This window comes from Solanum stenotomum, chromosome 2 (assembly GCF_019186545.1).
Source record: "Solanum stenotomum isolate F172 chromosome 2, ASM1918654v1, whole genome shotgun sequence".
NCBI classification, from domain to species: domain Eukaryota; kingdom Viridiplantae; phylum Streptophyta; class Magnoliopsida; order Solanales; family Solanaceae; genus Solanum; species Solanum stenotomum.
Window position 1 is genome coordinate 59,278,530 of NC_064283.1, and position 19,006 is coordinate 59,297,535.

The following is a 19,006-nucleotide window of genomic DNA, read 5'->3' on the forward strand; positions in this document are numbered from 1 at the left end:
TACGGATGATGATATGTTGTTCCACTTCATGGATGGGCTGCAAAATTGGGCCAGGACGGAGTTGGAACGCCAACAAGTCAGGACTATTGATGCAGCCATCACGCAGGCCAAAGCTTTGACAGACTTTAGGCACGAAAATCTCGATAGAGCCAGAGAAGAAGAGATGAGAGGTAGTCATGACCATGGTGGGGGAGATCGTGGCAAAATTGAGGAGCAGCGGCCACATCCCAAGAATCATGATACCTATAGGTCCGATGGCAAGAAGTTGGACGTCATGGTGACACAGAGAGAAAGGCAGAAACTGTCAAAAGAAGTGGTTGCTACATATGCGATGGGCCGCATGGCTATGCAAGGTGCCCTGAACTGAAGAGCCTTGGTGCTATCCTGCGAGAGCGGAAGGAGAAGAACACATAGAAGCAAGGACAAGGCGTAAAGATGACACCGTTGGGTTTGATAAGACTATGCGGATCTATCAAGAAGCAACCAGGAAAGCCAAAAAAATATGGCGCGCAGTATGTCGNTAAGGGGTCGTTTGGTAGGGAGTATATTATAAGAAATAGTCTATGTATTCCTAACCTTACGGATGATGATATGTTGTTCCACTTCATGGATGGGCTGCAAAATTGGGCCAGGACGGAGTTGGAACGCCAACAAGTCAGGACTATCGATGCAGCCATCACGCAGGCCAAAGCTTTGACAGACTTTAGGCACGAAAATCCCGATAGAGCCAAAGGAGAAGAGATGAGAGGTAGTCATGACCATGGTGGGGGAGATCGTGGCAAAATTGTGGAGCAGCGGCCACATCCCAAGAATCATGATACCCATAGGTCCGATGGCAAGAAGTTGGACGTCATGGTGACACAGAGAGAAAGGCAGAAATTGTCAAAAGAAGTGGTTGCTACATATGCGATGGGCCGCATGGCTATGCAAGGTGCCCTGAACTGAAGAGCCTTGGTGCTATCCTGCGAGAGCGGAAGGAGAAGAACACATAGAAGCAAGGACAAGGCGTAAAGATGACACCGTTGGATTTGATAAGACTATGCGGATCTATCAAGAAGCAACCAGGAAAGCCAAAAAAATATGGCGCGCAGTATGTCGGCATTACGATTAATGGAAAACCCGCTCGTGCGATGGTCGACACGAGTGCAAAAGCCAATATAATGACCAAGACAGCAACGATAAAGTTGGGGCTGAGTTACAGTCCAAGTGACGCCCAACTAAGGACAGTCAATGCACCACTGACTCCCGTGTGTAGAGTTGCGCATGGAGTAATCATCACGCTAGGTGAGTGGCAAGGTAAGACCAACTTTACTGTCACTCCTCTAGATCTCTTTGACATCATTCTAGGGCAGGAGTTCTTCCAAGAGTGCCACACGGTGATCGAACCTTACCTCCAACAACTTCTAGTCATGGAGCAAGAAGGATCATGTATGGTGCCCTTGGTTAAGGTACCGAAGACGGAAGAACAAGTCCATCTAACAACCATGCAGCTCGTAAGAGGCCCTAAAAAGAAGGAGTCAGCGTTTATAGACACCATTGCAAGTTTGAAAGAAGACAATGGTGCAAAAAGGTCCTTGCCACCCTGCATGAAGAAGAGTCTGGAAGAGAACAACGTTGTGATGCCGAAGAAGCCGCCAAGGCGCGTGCCCTACAAGAAGGAGGCAAATCATAAGACCGAGCTGAAAGAGATCAGGAAGCAGCTGAAATTGTTGCACGAGGGCCATGATCGAGTTAATGGACTATTGGTCGCGCATGCACGAGACTCGGATGCTTATGATGCGACGCGGTCGTCACATCAATATGTGGGGGAGAGTGTCACACGTCCCGCCACTTCATAGTTCAAATTCGACACCAGAATAAGGGAGAAAAATCTAGAGTTGTGGGGAGGTTAGTGGAAGACTCTAGAATACCTCAGATATTATCTTGGAAAGCTTTGGAAAATCTTAGAATATGTAGAGAATTCTAGAAAGGGACCAAAGTGTGATTATTAGAGGGACGCGTAAAGTAAATTTTATTTGGACTTTAGCCCCTAGGTTGTAGTATAAATAGATGGGGCATTCATTTGTAAGGCATCCAACAACTTGTAAACAATCTTCCAAGCTTAATACAAAACCTACTTCCAAAAGCTTTCTTGCTCTTTCTAAGTCTTTCTTTGCATTCTCTTAGCAATCTTAGTCTTAAAGGCTTATTTGAGCTTACGAGATCTTGAAAGAATAGTGAGTAAGTTATCAAGTGCCACACAGAGCTTTAGCAAAAATTCTAAGTCCGTGACAGTAAAGACTTCATACAAATTTTCTTTGTCGAAAATCATATATAAAATATTAATATATTTTATCACATAGAATTTACTATAACAAAAATAACTTTTAGAGACAATAAATATGTATATTAATAAGAGCAACTTTCACATATAGCAAACACAAAAACCATATTTGTATGTTATAACTATAGTTTGCATAATTGCGCTCCATAACAAACTTTATGTTTGCTATGACTATTTCGCTATACATATATACAAAAGAAGCAATTGTATAATCTGTTTCGGTATACATATACAAAAGAATCAATTGTATAATCTGTGTTTGTATAAAGCGATCAAGAGAGAAAGACAAAAAAAAACTGGGTAGGGGAAGATCGTATTTGTATAATCATAAGTGTATAGGACGAAAATATAAGCATTTGTATTTGTATTTGTATATACAATTTTCTCTCGCTTTATACAAACACAAACGCAATGTATACATTTGTGTTTTATAAAGTGAGAGAGTCGAGTTAGAGCTGGGAGAGGGGAGAGAGAGAAACGAAAATATTTGTATACATACAATTTTCTCTCGCTTTATATAAACACAAACACATTTTATACATTTGTGTTTGTATAAAAGCGAGAGAGGTGAGCGAGACTGCCCAGCGTGAACGAGAGTGGCGAGCGAGATTCACCAAGGAGAAGAGGAGAAATAGCAACATATTGCTATGAGGTACAATTAAATCAAACTATGGTTATAACATTTAATTTGAATTAATAGTTTGTTATTATATACAATTTTCCCTATTAATAAAGAGTGTTAAAGCCTTTACCAATACTAGTTAATTTATTAGATCCAATATTGCTGTAAGGTCATTTAAAACAAAAAAGCTAATTGACAATTGCCAGTAGCTAACAATTATCAATTGTCTATAATAAAATAATTCGTACCAAACATAGCGTACAAAAATAGCTTTCTTAAGCCTAAAGTTAGGTGTTTGTATAATATTTCTGCAGCTCAAGTTTCCCTACTATAGTTTTTTCCCCTTCATTCGAGATACGGTATTCGTATTAAAATTTGACTAAATTAAAATTTACACATTTAGAGCTCAATTTTTAGAACAACATCACTTCCAATATAATTTTTCTATTTCCATAAGTTTGAGTTTGAAATTTCTGATTAAGGATAATTTTTTTTTAAACCATTCCAATCACGACTCATGTTGATTCCTATGATTGTTGGTATTTTATTAAAATTGTTATAGTGTTGAAGCATATGATTAGCTATAAGTTATTTTAATAGAATGATTTGGTTGGTGCGATTTTTAAAGTTTAAAATTAGAAACCTTGCCCATGTTTAGTCAACAAATGCATTAATTTATGTCTACGTCAAATAACAACCTTGCTATTTTAAGAAACATTAAAATAAATAAAATACTTACCAAGATATAAATAATATGTCCCGTAAAAAATTACAAATTTTAATAAATAATAAGTAGAAAAAATTAACAAGTTATTTCATGTGTATAGTCACTTGAAAAGATTTTTGAGTCCTTTGAACGTGGAATTTCTTTTTCAGTTTTTTTTTTTTTTTAAATATGTATATTGTAGATTACTTAAAAGAAAAATTCTATTAGATATATANTTGAAAAGATTTTTTGAGTCCTTTGAACATGGAATTTCTTTTTCAGTTTTTTTTTTTTAAAATATGTATATTCTAGATTACTTAAAAGAAAAATTCTATTGGATATATATATAGAGCTCAAATTTAATATTAAAAAAGTAAAATTGATCGAAATCTAAGATTTTGTTTTTTATATCTATTTTTCGGGGTCGGTTAATTCGAATTTGCATAGGATGTCTCATTTTTATTCACGCATACATATTCCACTTCATTCCCTATATTAATAAGAGTTATATTTGTTCTCTTTCCAACCACAACGAAACGTTTTCATCGTATGAGACTTTTCGAAGTGTTTTATTATCAAACATCATCATAATTTTTTAGTTTACCTCTTAGAAAACAAATCACAATCCCTTTTTTTTCTCAATATATAGTCTTTAATCGTCACAAATATTTTTTTTTATACTTTGAATACTTGATCGATCCATACTTACTTTCATTATGTCAATTACTATTGTTGGAGGTATATCACTATATTAAGATGAATTCATTTTCAAAATACGAATCTAAAATCTCTAATTTAAAATGAACAATATATATCACCTGATTATAACTTCTGGTGATAAATTCAAGATTATTTTCATTTGACCATTACATTTTCAGGTTGGTATATAATTAGTATGATGTGATAATTGCAACATTTTGTCCCATATTAATTTTGGAGTTTATTAAGCTTGAAAAAATGAACGTGTTTCATTAATTTGAGCCTAAATTGTGACAACAAAAGGTCAACCACCCTTTTTGGACACAAGATTTGAAAGTGACTATTAAGTTTAACAAATCAAGAAGTTCAAATATCAATTATATATCTTCCATTCATTTGGTACCATCTAAATTTATAATCTAGATACCTTTAATGAATTTATTTTTAAAAATTAAGATATATGAATTTATATATGTAGTAATTATATATTGATAAATATTTACTCTAACTCTATATAATAGTCTAATAAAACTTTTTTTTCTCCACATGTGTGTATAGACGTATTACGTATATAATAGATGTCAAGAAGAACAAAAGTCCTTGGACACGTAATTGATCTTGATGTCTTTTCTTCGTAGATTATTAGCCTCAAATACTTATACCAAAAGGACATTGTGTAATTTGCATGAAATCTATTTTCCAACTTCTTCCTTATTCCCAAAATCCTATTTCTTTATTCTAATTCATTTTAAATCCACTCAAAATAGAATTTTCCAAAAATAGGATTTGCTTATTTCTCTCTCTCTCTCTCTCTCTCTATATATATATATATATATATATATAATCTTTTTTTCCCTCCCTTGAAAGGGTAAGACACATGGACTTGGTTCTATCAGTTCGTTATTATGAATAATTTCTACAATGAATAGGACCAATGGTGTATACAATACTTGAATTTTTAATGTAAATGCTAAATAATTGATTCTCCTCCTTATTTTCTTTATTTATAACTTGATGAATACAAATATAGTACATAATCAAAATATATTAACAGAAAAACCTAATTTATAAGGGTGATATAAATTCTGTTTCAGGCTAGAATGGAATTAATAAAGTGAATGTAATATAAAGTATGAGAACTTAATTAAAACACAATTGTAACTAAAGATTGTTTTATAGTAATTATATTTTACAATAATATTTCACTATTCCAGCCAGGTTTTCTTTGTAAATGATTTTCATGTTATGTTTTATTATTTATTCTCTACAATAATATTTTGTTGTAGCGGCTAAAATAATTTCAAACAAATAATAGTGTTATAAAGAGGTTCGATTATATCATCGTTAAAATATAAGAAATTATTCACTAATCAAAATTTTATGAGTTCAAGCCTTGAATGTAGCTCCTAATACTTGCATTAAGATAGATTATATAACACATATCTCTTAGAAAGACTCTTTCTGAATTTTATGTAAATACAAAATACTTGATGTACCATGTTATGCACTTTACTAACTAATCAAAATTCCAATAGTTAAACATACTTAGTATTTACTAAAAGTGTCTATTTATATTTATTTAATTAAAAACTTTGAATAGTAATAATAATAATAATACGTAGGGGTACCTTGGCCCAAGTTATTCACATGATAATTCTAGGACATACAGATCCCCAATAGTTTTAATATTTGCCACCGACACAAATAAAATAAAATAAAAAAATTTAATTATTTAAATTATAATTATCATAAAAAGCCAAAAATTGATGGAGTAAACTGTCAAATCAAGATCTGCTGTCTAACGTCATTTTAAAAAAATAAAATAATAATACTATTAACAACGTAAATAGAAAATGCTTAACAATATGGAATATGGATTATTGGAGGATGGTCCGTTCCCTTCATTCATAATTTAAAGTAACTTATGTGAGTGAAAAAAGTTAAATTGGAAACATAGATAGATACTATAATATAGTTGAATTTTAATAGCACAGTTGATTATTTGAACTTTCACTTTATTATTGAGGATCGATTCTCACTTTGTAATCCTTTATCGAGCCTCAATATCAATCTTAAATACTAAATAAATAAAAATATAAATACAAATAACACAAGTTGATAATAATTCATACAATAAAGCAAGTGAATAAAATTAAACTAGAGAAAATGAATATCATCTCTTATATTTTTGTATTTATGTATATTCCTTCTCTTTTTTCTATATTTTATCTTAATTGTATCGTTGAGCGAACAAAAATACCAACACTAAATACAATAGCACGACAACCAAATTTTACTACAAATTATAAATAATAATAAAAATTTCGCTGTAATTTATAATATGGAACCAAACTATATTTATTTTTGAAATTTGCCTTTTTACTTCTATGTTTGCGTCATGAACGTTACATTCATTGCATTCTTTATTTAATTGAAGAACATAATAATGTAATAGTAGTAGTGATAAATTTAATTTAATTTTTATTTGATGTTCGATAATTATATTAAAATTTGATTATAAATTCATACATTAACAAGATTTAACAATATTTTTTCCGGAGATAAAAACTTGGAGCGCGTAATACAGCGACACAACAAAGGAGTAGAAAGACAGCTCACGTTGTATTGAAAATTAATAGACAGGGGACAGAAACGTCATTATCATAATCTTGAGGTCCTTTTTCGTCTTTTCACACTTCCATCACCTTCATTTCCATCACCATTTTCACTCTCACTCTAAAACACTCTGCTTCTGCAACTTCACACTCTCACACACACACTCTTTCTCTCTCTAAAAAATGGGTTCTCGAACCGGGTCACACCAGCTAAGCAATGGGTTGATAGTCTCGGGTCGACCCGAACAGCTCAAGGAACGTCAGCCCACAATGGGTTCCCGCGCAGTGCCGTACACCGGCGGTGATATCAAGAAGTCTGGTGAGCTTGGGAAAATGTACGGTGTTGGGGACTACCCGGGCCCACCACCAATTTTGAAACCTTCGTCAAGGGGATCATCTGCTTCACAGCATAACAGTGGATCCGTGAGATCCGGTCCGAATTCCGGTCCGGTTGGGCATAAACTCACTAACTCCGGTTCTATGCCGAAGAAATCATCTGGGTCTTTCTCCGGTCAGCTTATGACTCCGATTCAACCTACTGGTCTGATTACTTCCGGTCCGTTGAGTTCAAACACTGGTCGGCGGTCGGGTCAGCTTGAACCGGCTGCTTCGTTTAAGAAAGTTGTGTATGGTTCGTCGGTGACGAGCTTAAATGATGAGATAAAGCTGGGTTTTAAGGTTTCAAAAGTGGCAATGTGGGTGTTTCTGGTGGTCGTGTTGATGGGTTTAGTAGTGGGTGCTTTTCTGATGGTGGCGGTGAAAAAGGCGGTAATTCTTGTTGCTGTAGCTGGAGTTTTAGCTCCATTGGTGGTGATTTTACTGTGGAATTTTGCGTATAAAGAACGAGGATTGTTGGGTTATCTGAAGAGATATCCTGATGCTGAGCTTAGAGGTGCCATTGATGGACAATTTGTCAAGGTCACTGGGGTAATTTCACATCCATATTCTAGCTTTGCTTATATTAGTTCTCAATTTGTTTCCTTGTTTGTCTGGTTTTAACTGGACTCGAAGCTTAAGAAAGTAAATGATTTTTGAATCTCGTGGTCATTTATTGAAATGTCCTTTTAATCTTGTGTGGTCTTAAACATGTCAGGTGTAAAGTTGAAATTAAAGAACAAGGAGTATTGAGTATGATTTGGTGAGGTTGATGTGTCTAATTCTTGTCTTTAGTTATGGTTTTGTCATTAGGTGGTAGTTGATAACTTAATTGTAGTTGATTTAGCAGGGACATAACTAATGCTAGTTTTGAGATTTACCATTTTGTCCTTGGAGGTATAGATTAGTAAAGATTGCTTATTTATGATCTGGAATGAGATTCTATATGTGAGGATCTTTATTGTTCTTTCATTTTGAGTTGGAAAGAAATATATGTTCATATTGGTTTAGTTAGAAGTAACCAAGATTCTGCTTAAGTGTGGGTTAAAGCATATAACTTTATCCGTGGTTGCAGAAGTATAGATACTCTAAACAGTTTCTAGGTTCTTGATGGGGCAGATTTGTTGTAGGAATGTCAGAGGGGATAGTGTCATGACACAAACCTATGGGATCCGTGACAGGCACCTGGCCACTACCCTTGCCAAGCCAACCTGGCTTATTGACATTCCAAGGCAATAAACCGTAGTTAAAATACCGATAGAATCCATAAGATAGAGTAAACTAGCTAAATAAATCCCACGGTACACTGATATAATCCAAAGTATTAGTTTGGACACAACTTGTTGACATAAATGAAACAAAAATAGAAAGTAAGCAGAGCTGCCACAGTAGAAGAGTGGATGGTTCATCTCTGTGTGGAAACTCGATGTAATCTACTAGCCACACTGCTCACTAACGCTAGGCATCCAATCTGCATTTTATGCAATTTTTGGTCGTAAGATATTTTAAATAGTTTTCAAATTTAAGGACAACTGAAATACATTGAGTTAGTGACGAAAGAGTATTTAAATATATGTAAGGTTAGATTTTTTTTTTTTGATGTGCAATAAAATTCGTCTGGGACCAACCGCAGTCTTCGAAACTCGGGGTTAATGAGCTTCCCTCTCTTACCTTCTCTTCTTAGATATCAGGTTTAGTTGGCATGACGCAAGGCTCGAACATGTGACTGAAGTCACAAGTTTCTCAACCTTTCCCACTTGAACTAAGCTCTGGGAGCTATGATTGAAGGCTCTTTTAAATGTGAAATACTTTAGTAGGACAACTCTGTAATTAGTAGAGGTGTGTAGAAACTGACCCGGACACCATTGTTTATAAAAAGATCCATTTTAGTAGGATAGTTTAGATCAAGGTGAAAAGTAAATCCTCATGGTTGGTATCCTTTTTTTTTTTTGAAAATAGCAAAAGTATTATAAGTAAAGGTACAAAAGTACAGGACTTTATAAAGACCAAAAGAAACTAAGCTACATCAAATATGCTCACTACTTCCTTCCTCCAAACATTTCTAGAAAATCCATGTACTGTTCCATACCCATAATTTGCCTACTTTTACACCAGAAAACAGACCATGAGATTGTTCTTGATTCTAGAAATACGACATTTTTGGCCTTCAGAATAAGCTCTATCCTTTCCGATTATAGAGAAATGCATAAAGGAACAGGTGAAACATATCTGTTTCAGATCCTTCTTAAATTCCTGTCCCTGCCAGCATTCTAGCAAACCCCTTCAGCATGCTATTAAGCATTTTACAGGAATACCGCTTGAAAAGGAAATTATTTTACTGGTGTATGTTTGAAAGGTTCATGAACCTTAAGCACTCCTAAATAGAAAGTAGAACGATGAATCTGGGTTTAAATTGTATTTATGTATCCGCTGAGGGTGTTTTGTTTGGTGATAAGAGCAAAATACGTAATGTGTTGGTTAGGAGTACGTCACGAGTTTGAATCCTGTTGGTGAACTAAAATCTTGGTATTTAAATGGAGAAGGGTAGAGGGACAAGTCCATTATTTATCAAGTATCAAACCTTGTGTCGACTCTCCCTTGGAAATCTCTCAGTTATAAATCAGTTTGCAGGAGTCCATCTTTAAGGTTCCATGGTAATCATCCTTCTCAGACTGCAAGGGTACTTAGAATATGGTGGTTATTGGTTAACCTGTGCGATTGAATGTCTACTTCTATCACCCAAAATGAATTTTATATTCCTCCTTAAAAATTACTCTCAAGTTCAGAAATTGGCATATGAGGTGGGTTCTGCATATTTGGCTGGACACTATACAGAATTACTTGCACATTTTCTGATTAAAAAAATATTCTCACATTTGAGATCCTTTGAAGGAGAACTCTACAGAGATTAGCTCACATTTTTTTTTTCACGGTTATTAATGATTGTTTTGAATTTTCATAGCATACTATTAGGGTGTAGTCAGATATCCAATTCTACATTGAATTCCGAGAACAATATGAAGGGTATAATATATTGTTTTGTGTAGGTTGTCACATGTGGAAGTATCCCACTTGAAACTTCTTTTCAGCGGACAGCAAGATGTGTATATGCTTCAACAGAACTGGACGAGTACAAAGGTTGGGGTGGAAAATCAGCAAATCCTAGCCACCGTTGCTTCTCATGGGGACGCAGGCATTCAGAGGTTAGTTTTGCATGTATTAACGATTGCATTTATAGGTTTATTTGGAAGACTGAATTGGTGTTAATAATGTTGGTGTTTTATTACAAGTATCATATTATTCTTTTATAACACAGTTGCAAAGATATACTTGCTGGGCCCTTGTATCAATATATCCCCCATGAGAAGTTTTGTAATGCTTCCAAGTGACTGCCATAGTATTATAGTTTTATTATGTAGGAACTTGAATAAAGTTATATCAACTTGATGAACTGAAAGATTGAGAGCCAGGGCATGTGGGGAGCCCATAGACTGTTGCTGTTCAAGGTTGAACAATCGGGAGTTGTTTGGTGGAGTGTATAAGAATAGTGTGGAGTAGGGTATATTAGTAATGCTGATATTATTTCTTATACCTTTTTTTGGTTTGATGTATTAAAAATAACATGCATTGCATAATTTTTAAAATATAAGTTGTTTGTTTACAAAAATACCCCCACAAAATACAGTGGAAAGGATGTGTAAAAGGTTTTGAGGGGCAATTGTATCTTTTAACCATGCTAATGCAAGCACTAAAAATTCTAATATCATGGTTGTCATGCATTAGTTATACATAGTATAATACAAAATAGAGAGGTTGAAAAAGTGTACCAAACAAGATATTAGTAATACACAAAGCTAATACATGTATTATTTTTTCTAATATATCCTACCAAATGACGACTTAGTGCTACATGTTAACCCTTGCAAGTTCATAGAATGTCAAAGGGCCTGCCACGGGTTATCACTGTTCAAGGTTGAACAAATTTACATGACATGCCAACAGCCTCAAGTTTGTATAATGTCAACAGGCCTCCTGATCAACATCATATGCTAACAACTTGACTTATTCAATATCAGTAACTTCATCATATGCTAAATTCCTGACTAAGGCTTTAGCTGGTTAGCTTTTGCATGGTTGTTGACTTTGTGTTGCTGCAGTATTAGTGATAGTAAATTCTTCTGATGCTGTCTGAACACCCAAGACATAGATGCTTCTTGCCAACTGGGTTTCTGTATTGGCCCCAACTCCAAATATTTCATCCAAAACTCCTATCAGAAATTCATGGGTTGTTTTTACCTTTTGATAACAGAAACATGTGGCTGATTTCTACATCTCGGACTTCCAGTCTGGATTAAGAGCTATAGTGAAGGCAGGTTACGGAGCAAAAGTTGTCCCATTTGTCAAGCCAACTACAGTCATTGATGTAACAAAGAATAACAAAGAGTTGTCTCCCAACTTCCTGCGCTGGCTTGCTGATCGGAGCCTCTCAAGTGATGACCGCATAATGCGCCTCAAAGAAGGGTAAGTTGTGGATTGTGGGTATATCTCAGCAATTTTACGAATTTGATAGATCATATTTACGTGCCTTCATTATAAATTTGTGACAACTTTCTGAGACTTAGCTGATTCTTTATGGTTGCTCCTAATGACAGTTACATCAAAGAAGGAAGCACCGTAAGTGTAATGGGGCTTGTAAGGCGCCATGAGAATGTCCTAATGATTGTTCCACCAGTAGACCCTGTTTCAACAGGTTGTCAATGGACCCGTTGTCTTCTCCCTACTTACATCGAAGGTCTCATCTTGACATGTGACGACAGTCAAAATGCTGATGTGATCCCTGTATAAGTTTGCTCATATAGTTTCAATTTTGATTTCTGATAAGTCATGGCGAAAGATTTGAGCAGATGGCAACGCGAGGACAACATAGCCTCGGTTATGCCCCTGATAATCCCCATAGGGAACATGAGCAGAGAAACACTGAAGATTGTAGATGTCTAAAGTTTATCTTCCCAAGTTTTAGCTGATATCCGGAAGGATGAGGAGGATAAAAGCGTGCTATATCTTAAGCAGCTACGCGTGTTGTATTGTGCTAATCTCTATCTGGTGTGATTTCAGCTACTTACTTTATTATGTATATAAAACTATCAAGGTGTTTATATATGTTCATATCTTTGTTCAGCTTTCATTTCATATGCACATTTGCCTGTGGGATTCTCTGTAGAATAAGTAGTTTCCATATCAGTGTAATGATTCAGCTTCTCTTATAATTGTATAAGTAATACTATTACTATTTCATTAATTCCTAATATCTACTATCACCACCTATTAATGAAAAGTTTATTTCTCACATTTTCTTATACTTGATCCGAGGGTCTATCAGAAACAACCTCCTTATTATAAGGTTGGGGTAAGACTGTAAACTTATCATTTGGATACAGTGGTGAACTGATAAGGATACATGTGAACAAGCCAAAGCTTAGATATTTATGGTCCTAATAGATGCATCTTCGAGAGGGTAATATGTGCTTATTATCATCTTGCAACTTGACGATTGCAAAACTATTGGCAAAAATAATAGGCAAAAGGGTCTGGTGGACCCTTGTACTTGTATCAGTTTGTATTGTGAATTCTTTTACTTATCCTTTTGTCATCTGAACTCTTCAACTCAATTAAAATGAGACTTTTAGATCCCTTTAGCTATGTGTGTAGCTCACTCTCCCTTGCATAAATGACATGTCATATCCATGTCATATATTAATGACATGTCATAATTTTCTTCATAAATATTTTTTTAATTATTAATAAAAAATATTAAACAAAAGACAAAATCAATAAATTTTTTATTTTACCAAATAAAATAAAGTTTTTGTTTCTCTCACCATTCCTCCACCTCCCCTAACCTTCAATCATTGTCAACACAGCCGAATGACTCGGAGACTCGCCCTTGTTCTGTCTCATCGCTAGTTAGTGCATGCGTTCAGCATCTCAATCTCCATATCCCCTGTTCTTTTCTTCTTCAATTTTTTTACACACCAAATAGAGACATCACTTTATTTGAAGAGATTAAACAAAAATAGAATAACTTTGCGAAAAATAGACTAGGGCATTTTTGGGGTCTTCGTAGAAGAAAAAAGAAAAAGAAAAGTACACATAGTCAAAATAAATCTCAACGCATTGTCAGATTTGCAGAAAGATGATTGCGATCATGAGAAATCAAGCAAGTTTCTGTGACTTGAAGGAAACCAAGCAAGATATGGCAACCATTGTTAGATCCGCAGGAAGATGATTGTAAAATTCATCCATGAATCAATTTGCAGGAAAATTAAGAAAACAACTTCAGCACATTTCCCCTAAAAATGATTATATTCAAAAGGTAAAATCCTCAAAAGTCAAGACCCCTAAATTTGATATTGAAAGGCTGATGAGGTTTATGATGACACCTTTAAAATTTGCATCTAATTCTTTGCCTTCAAGACAATGATGGGGTTGGGGACGTTTTCTTTTTCTTTTTATTATTTAATATTTTTTAAAGCAAATTCATTGCTTCCACTTGCTTTTATATGTGTGATAGCACGCGCCATATCTTACTCAGCAAAACAAATGCCACATAAGCCTGGTCAACGGTCAAAGGGGTTTAAAAATCTCATTTTAATTAAGTTTAAGGGTTCAAATGACAAATAATTAACTAGAATCGTTCACAATACAAATTGATACAAGTACAAGTGTCCACCAGATCATTTTGCCAAAATAATATAAACAAGAGCACACTTTCCAAACTTCTAAGGCTATTCACCTTGATAATGCTAGAGAATTTTCATCTCAAACTTCTGTTGATTATTATTATCTATCAGTTGAGATAAAAGTTGAACATCTTGTAGCTAATTTGCTCTCAAGGTGAATAGAGCTAAAAGAAAGAAGTTGTACAAAAGTAAGGAATAAGGTAATGGAACTCCGGTGTAACGACAGGCAGAGAGCAGTGTCTTATTGGTCTGATTCATGCTTCCCCTTGGTATCGCATAACATCATAAGCATGTCCCTCCTAGGCTGATGCAAGTGAGCTAAAAACAGAAGGAGAGGCACTGCAATAGAGAAGTTAAAGTCTGGAAGGCATTCCTCCAGCAACAACCAGAGTTTCTCCAGTTACATAAGAAGCATCATCAGAAGCCAAATAAGCAACAGCAGCTGCCATATCTTGTGTTGTTCCAAGCCTATTGAGTAATGTCTTACCCTCAATATCTCTCCTCTAAACACAATCAACAACTAGTTAGTAAGTAAATAGCGAATATTCGCAAGAGATTTAATTTAATAAGAACTTACCACTTGTTCATTACTTGTGATGAGATCAGTAAAATGTGTAGGTACAAAACCCGGTGCTACACAGTTTACACGAATATCTGGACTCATTTCAGCTGCAAGAGCCTGGCTTTCCAAACAAGACAATAAGAAGAAAGCAGTAATAGGTATGATATATATATATATACTCCATAGATTAGTTACTCACTCATGTGCCAAGTTAAACAATATTAGTACCTTGGTAAGTCCGAGTAGTGCAGTTTTTGTTACCCCATACATACCCATTGAAGCTGGTGGGGAGTAACCAGAAATTGAGGAAATCAGAACAACTGATGAACCCTTGTTAAGGTATGGAGCTGCATCCTATAAACAGATGAGCGCAATAGCAGAACATGATCAGGAATTCGAGAATTTGGAGTATATATATGGAAATATGTGAATACTAATAGTCAATGTATGCATGCTCCACACCACACAACTTACTTGTAGTAATAGTATAGCGGCCTTGACATTGATATCCCACAGCTTGTCAATGACTGATGCTTTAGTTTCTAATATTGCATCTACTGAAGGATTGACAGCGGCATTTGACACAACCACGTCTAGTTTCCCATATTTCTTAAAAATTACAAACGAAGTACTCCAGTAAGCATGGATTGACTTGTCATTGAAAAACCATTCCCAAGCATCATTTCAATTCATATCATACCTGAATGGTCTTGTCTATCAAATTCTTCCTCTGTTGTGCATTTGAGACATGACATTCTAATCCCAACACTTCAATTCCTCCATCTCTCAGTTTCTTTACTGCTTCATCTACATTTTCCTATAGACAATACCTAAAGTCAAAACCTCAATATGAAGAGATTAAACAATACACATATACAGAAAAAAAGAAGAAAAAAAAAGACCTGTTTGCGAGAGGAGATAACAACAGAAGCACCTTCAAATCCAAGTCTCTGAGCTATGCTAAATCCAATACCTTGTGTAGAAGCTGTAACAATCACCACTTTCCCTTCAAATCGTTTCTCCATTTTTATATGATTTTTCTGATTACATAGAGAAAGAAATATGAGACTTACTTCTTCTTCTTCTTCTTCATAGATGATGACCATGTTGTGAATTTAATACTAATAATCAAATCGCCGATGTCAACATTAATTAGCCGGAAAAATATGTCATGACTCATGACAGGCTGTTTAAAGGTCGGTCTGCCAAAAAAGTCATTGGTACAAAATTATCCTTTTTCTATCTTTCGGGCCTAAAATATCCTTGCCACCTACCTTTTTGCCTTCATCACTAATTCATAACCAGTGGTGAAATGTGGAGAGGGCCATGGTATGTAGCCGAACTCAGAGTCTTAAATCTCAGGAACAATAGTCTTACGGAGGGAAAATGACACAAAAATGTGTCTGGTAATAGAGTCAGTACTCAGTGGCAACATTCCAAAGGAGGTCTGTAATCTGAGCCAACTTGCAAACGATGACGACGTTGTGAATTTAATATTAATAATCAAATCATAAAAATCACCAAAAAAGTCAACATTAATTAGGCGGAAAAATGTGTCATGAGTGGAGTGTTCGTGGTTCGGTTTGAATCGATTATTGATTAAAATCAAAATCAAACCAATCTAGTTGATTTTTAAATTTTTTTAAACCAAACCAAACCAAACTAAACGAAAAAAAATAACCGTCGGTTTGGTTCAATTTTTCTGGTTTATTTGGTTTGAAAGTAATATTTTTTTCGGGACCTACTTATCTCGATAGACACAAACATCTAGTACATGAACAATCCACAAAAAACTATTGTCGGTTTAATTAACCAATACTAACTTATCGGTTAGCAGGATAGGTAAAGACAAATGAATTTTGATAGACTTGGACTTAAGATTGTTATAGTTGGACTAAAGTGTTGCGCTTGAGAAAATTGTAAAGTTAAAGATTTCAGTTAATTAAAATGTAAAAAAATATTATATTTTATTTATGAATAATATATAAATAATTATAAAATTTATATCTAATTTTGTCGGTTCGGTTTGGTTATTTTTGCGGTTGTTTTTTAGTAAAACCAAAATCAAACCAAATGGTATCGATTTTCAAAATTTAAAACCAAAACCTAACCAACCCAAACCAAATATCAAAATTTTAAATCGGTTTGGTTCAGATTGTGGTTCGATTTGATTGTTTAACCATAACCATGAACAGCCCTATGAGTCATGACTTAGTTCAAAGGCTGTTTAATGGTCTGTCCGCCAAAAAAGTCACTTTAACTGATCATCATATCATATATTATTATAAGTGGGAAGCTCCAAAATAAAAAGTTGAATTATCATTTTGTCTTTTTACTAAATTTAAATTTATTGATTATTTAATTAAATACGAATATTTTAATTACATAATGGTAGAATTTAAGTCCTTAAGCCCTTTAATAATTAAATTATTATTTTCTTGATAAGTGAGTACATTGATAGTGCTTTTAATTATAATCATAATTCTCATAACGGAAGAATTTGAAAAGTTATGATTGATAAAACAATGTATATATCATCATCATCATATCATATATATTACTAATCATATATCATATATCATATATATTAGTAAAAGTGGAAAACTCCAAAGTGCAAAGTTGAATTATCATTTTTTCCCTACATTCAATCATAATATTATAAAATATTTAATTAATGAAATATTAAGTAGCTAATCATAATATATTATACTAAATACTAAAAATGAGAAGGTGTTAAATTAATATAATGAGTAATTGACTTTAAAAAAACAATGCATTAGTTTTCTTAGTTACTCTCAAACTGTTAAGAATCTAAAAGGTTACTTTTTATGGTTTAATGATATGGACTAGATTCAAATGGAGGTATAATGTATTCTTTCAAAATCAATGCATTGATTTCCTTAATTAATTTGAAAAATGGATAAGTAATTTATAAAGTATAGATAAGATTCATATGCTGCAGTATAAAATGTATTTGAACAATCATTTCCTAAAGTTATTTAGAAGCTAATGTATAATGCAATAAAGTCATAGAGATTTGTAAGAGTTACCTTACACAATAATTTTATGGGTTACACAAAAGTTTAAGGAAAAATGCAAGCCACCCTTATTAGAAAATGAATCTATTTAGTTATATTTATTGTTATTACAAAGCACAATCTTATCAGAAATTGATATGAGATGAAGTTGAAAGGATCATTCTTGACCCATCTGTTTTATCGGGGAGTCAGGTAAGGCCGAGAGGGTTCATTCAAACCATTTTTGACGGAAAATTACACTATTTATACATATTGTTTAAATAGTTTTTATGTATATATATATAATAGATGTTGAACCTTTGTTTGTTTAGTTCTTCATATTTTGAACCCCTTTTAGTGAAAATCTTAGTTCTGCCACTGTTTTGTTTAGTACTATATTTTTCTCACTGTTGATTCTATTATTAATGTCTTAAAATCATATTTTATGTGTTCAATTTTGTACTAAATGACTATGGTTCATATTGACTATTTGTTGCAATTTAGTGATTTTTTACACATAGATTTACGCTCAATATCAAAAGTGTCGTGAATCAGTCCTTACTTGAATATACGTACAATGCACTTACTCAAATACTAGTTTCTCAAAAATCACTCGACTAACACATACTACAAAAAAAAATGCATAGAGGAACGGTCAACCATATCTGTTTCAGATCCTTTTTAAATTCCTGTCCCACAGATATTTTGGCTGTATTACTAAAGTGGCAAATTCTTTTACTGGTGTATATTTGAGGTTGATGAAGCTTAAGCACTCCTAAGTAGAAAAGTAGAAAGATTAATCTGGGTTTAAATTGCATTGCTGTGGGCCTTCTGTTTAGTGATAAGAGCACAATACGTGATGTGTATGTCATGAGTTAGTGACCTAAAATCTTGGTATTTAAATGGAGTAGGATAGAGAGTCCATTATTTCCCAGGGCATGTGGGACAGTGGGGGCCCTTAGACTGTTACTGTTCAAGGTTGAACAATTAGGAGCTGTTTTGATAGAGTGTATAAGAATAGTGTGTGTTAGTGATGTTGGTATTAGTTAATGCTGAGACTATTCTTATGCATAGTTTATTTCTCACTTTCTCTTCTACTTGAGCCGAGGGTCCATCAGAAACAACCTCCCTACACTTATAACGTAGGGGTAAGACTGCATAAACTTCTCATTGGGATAAAGTGATGAACTAATAAGGATACATGTGAACAAGCCAATGTTTAGATATTTATGGTCCTAATAGATGCAATTTCGAGATGGTAATATGTGCTTATTATCATCTTGCAACCTGACGTTTGCAAAACTATTGGAAAAAATAATATAAACAAGAGCACACTTTCCGAACTTC

At 34.1% G+C, this 19,006-nt stretch overlaps 2 protein-coding genes across 2 annotated transcripts in view; one reads left to right on the forward strand and one right to left on the reverse strand.

Annotated features, from left to right (window-relative positions):
• The first annotated feature begins 7,079 nt into the window (after positions 1-7,079).
• Positions 7,080-12,639, forward strand: LOC125856910 (uncharacterized membrane protein At1g16860-like). Its single transcript, XM_049536572.1, has 4 exons — positions 7,080-7,892; positions 10,388-10,543; positions 11,650-11,861; positions 11,993-12,639. Exons 1-4 carry the CDS (start codon positions 7,149-7,151, stop codon positions 12,183-12,185), a joined length of 1,305 nt encoding a protein of 434 aa, XP_049392529.1. The 5' UTR covers positions 7,080-7,148; the 3' UTR covers positions 12,186-12,639.
• A 1,774-nt stretch (positions 12,640-14,413) lies between these two features.
• Positions 14,414-19,006, reverse strand: part of LOC125856155 (LRR receptor-like serine/threonine-protein kinase FLS2) — a 13,870-nt gene continuing 9,277 nt past the window's right edge. Inside the window, exons 2-7 of the mRNA XM_049535710.1 lie at positions 15,545-15,729; positions 15,343-15,459; positions 15,117-15,251; positions 14,871-14,996; positions 14,658-14,759; positions 14,414-14,583 (exon numbers count right to left, since the gene is read on the reverse strand). Coding sequence (XP_049391667.1) covers positions 14,434-14,583; positions 14,658-14,759; positions 14,871-14,996; positions 15,117-15,251; positions 15,343-15,459; positions 15,545-15,729 — 815 coding nt within the window. The 3' untranslated portion in view covers positions 14,414-14,433. The remainder of the gene's footprint in view (positions 14,584-14,657; positions 14,760-14,870; positions 14,997-15,116; positions 15,252-15,342; positions 15,460-15,544; positions 15,730-19,006) is intronic.

Coding starts and splice junctions, on each gene's coding strand:
- LOC125856910 (XM_049536572.1), top strand. CDS start 7,149: ATGGGTTCTCGAACCGGGTCACACCAGCTAAGCAATGGGTTGATAGTC. Junction 10,544..11,649: donor GGGGACGCAGGCATTCAGAG/GTTAGTTTTGCA, acceptor TTTTGATAACAG/AAACATGTGGCTGATTTCTA. Junction 11,862..11,992: donor ATAATGCGCCTCAAAGAAGG/GTAAGTTGTGGA, acceptor TCCTAATGACAG/TTACATCAAAGAAGGAAGCA.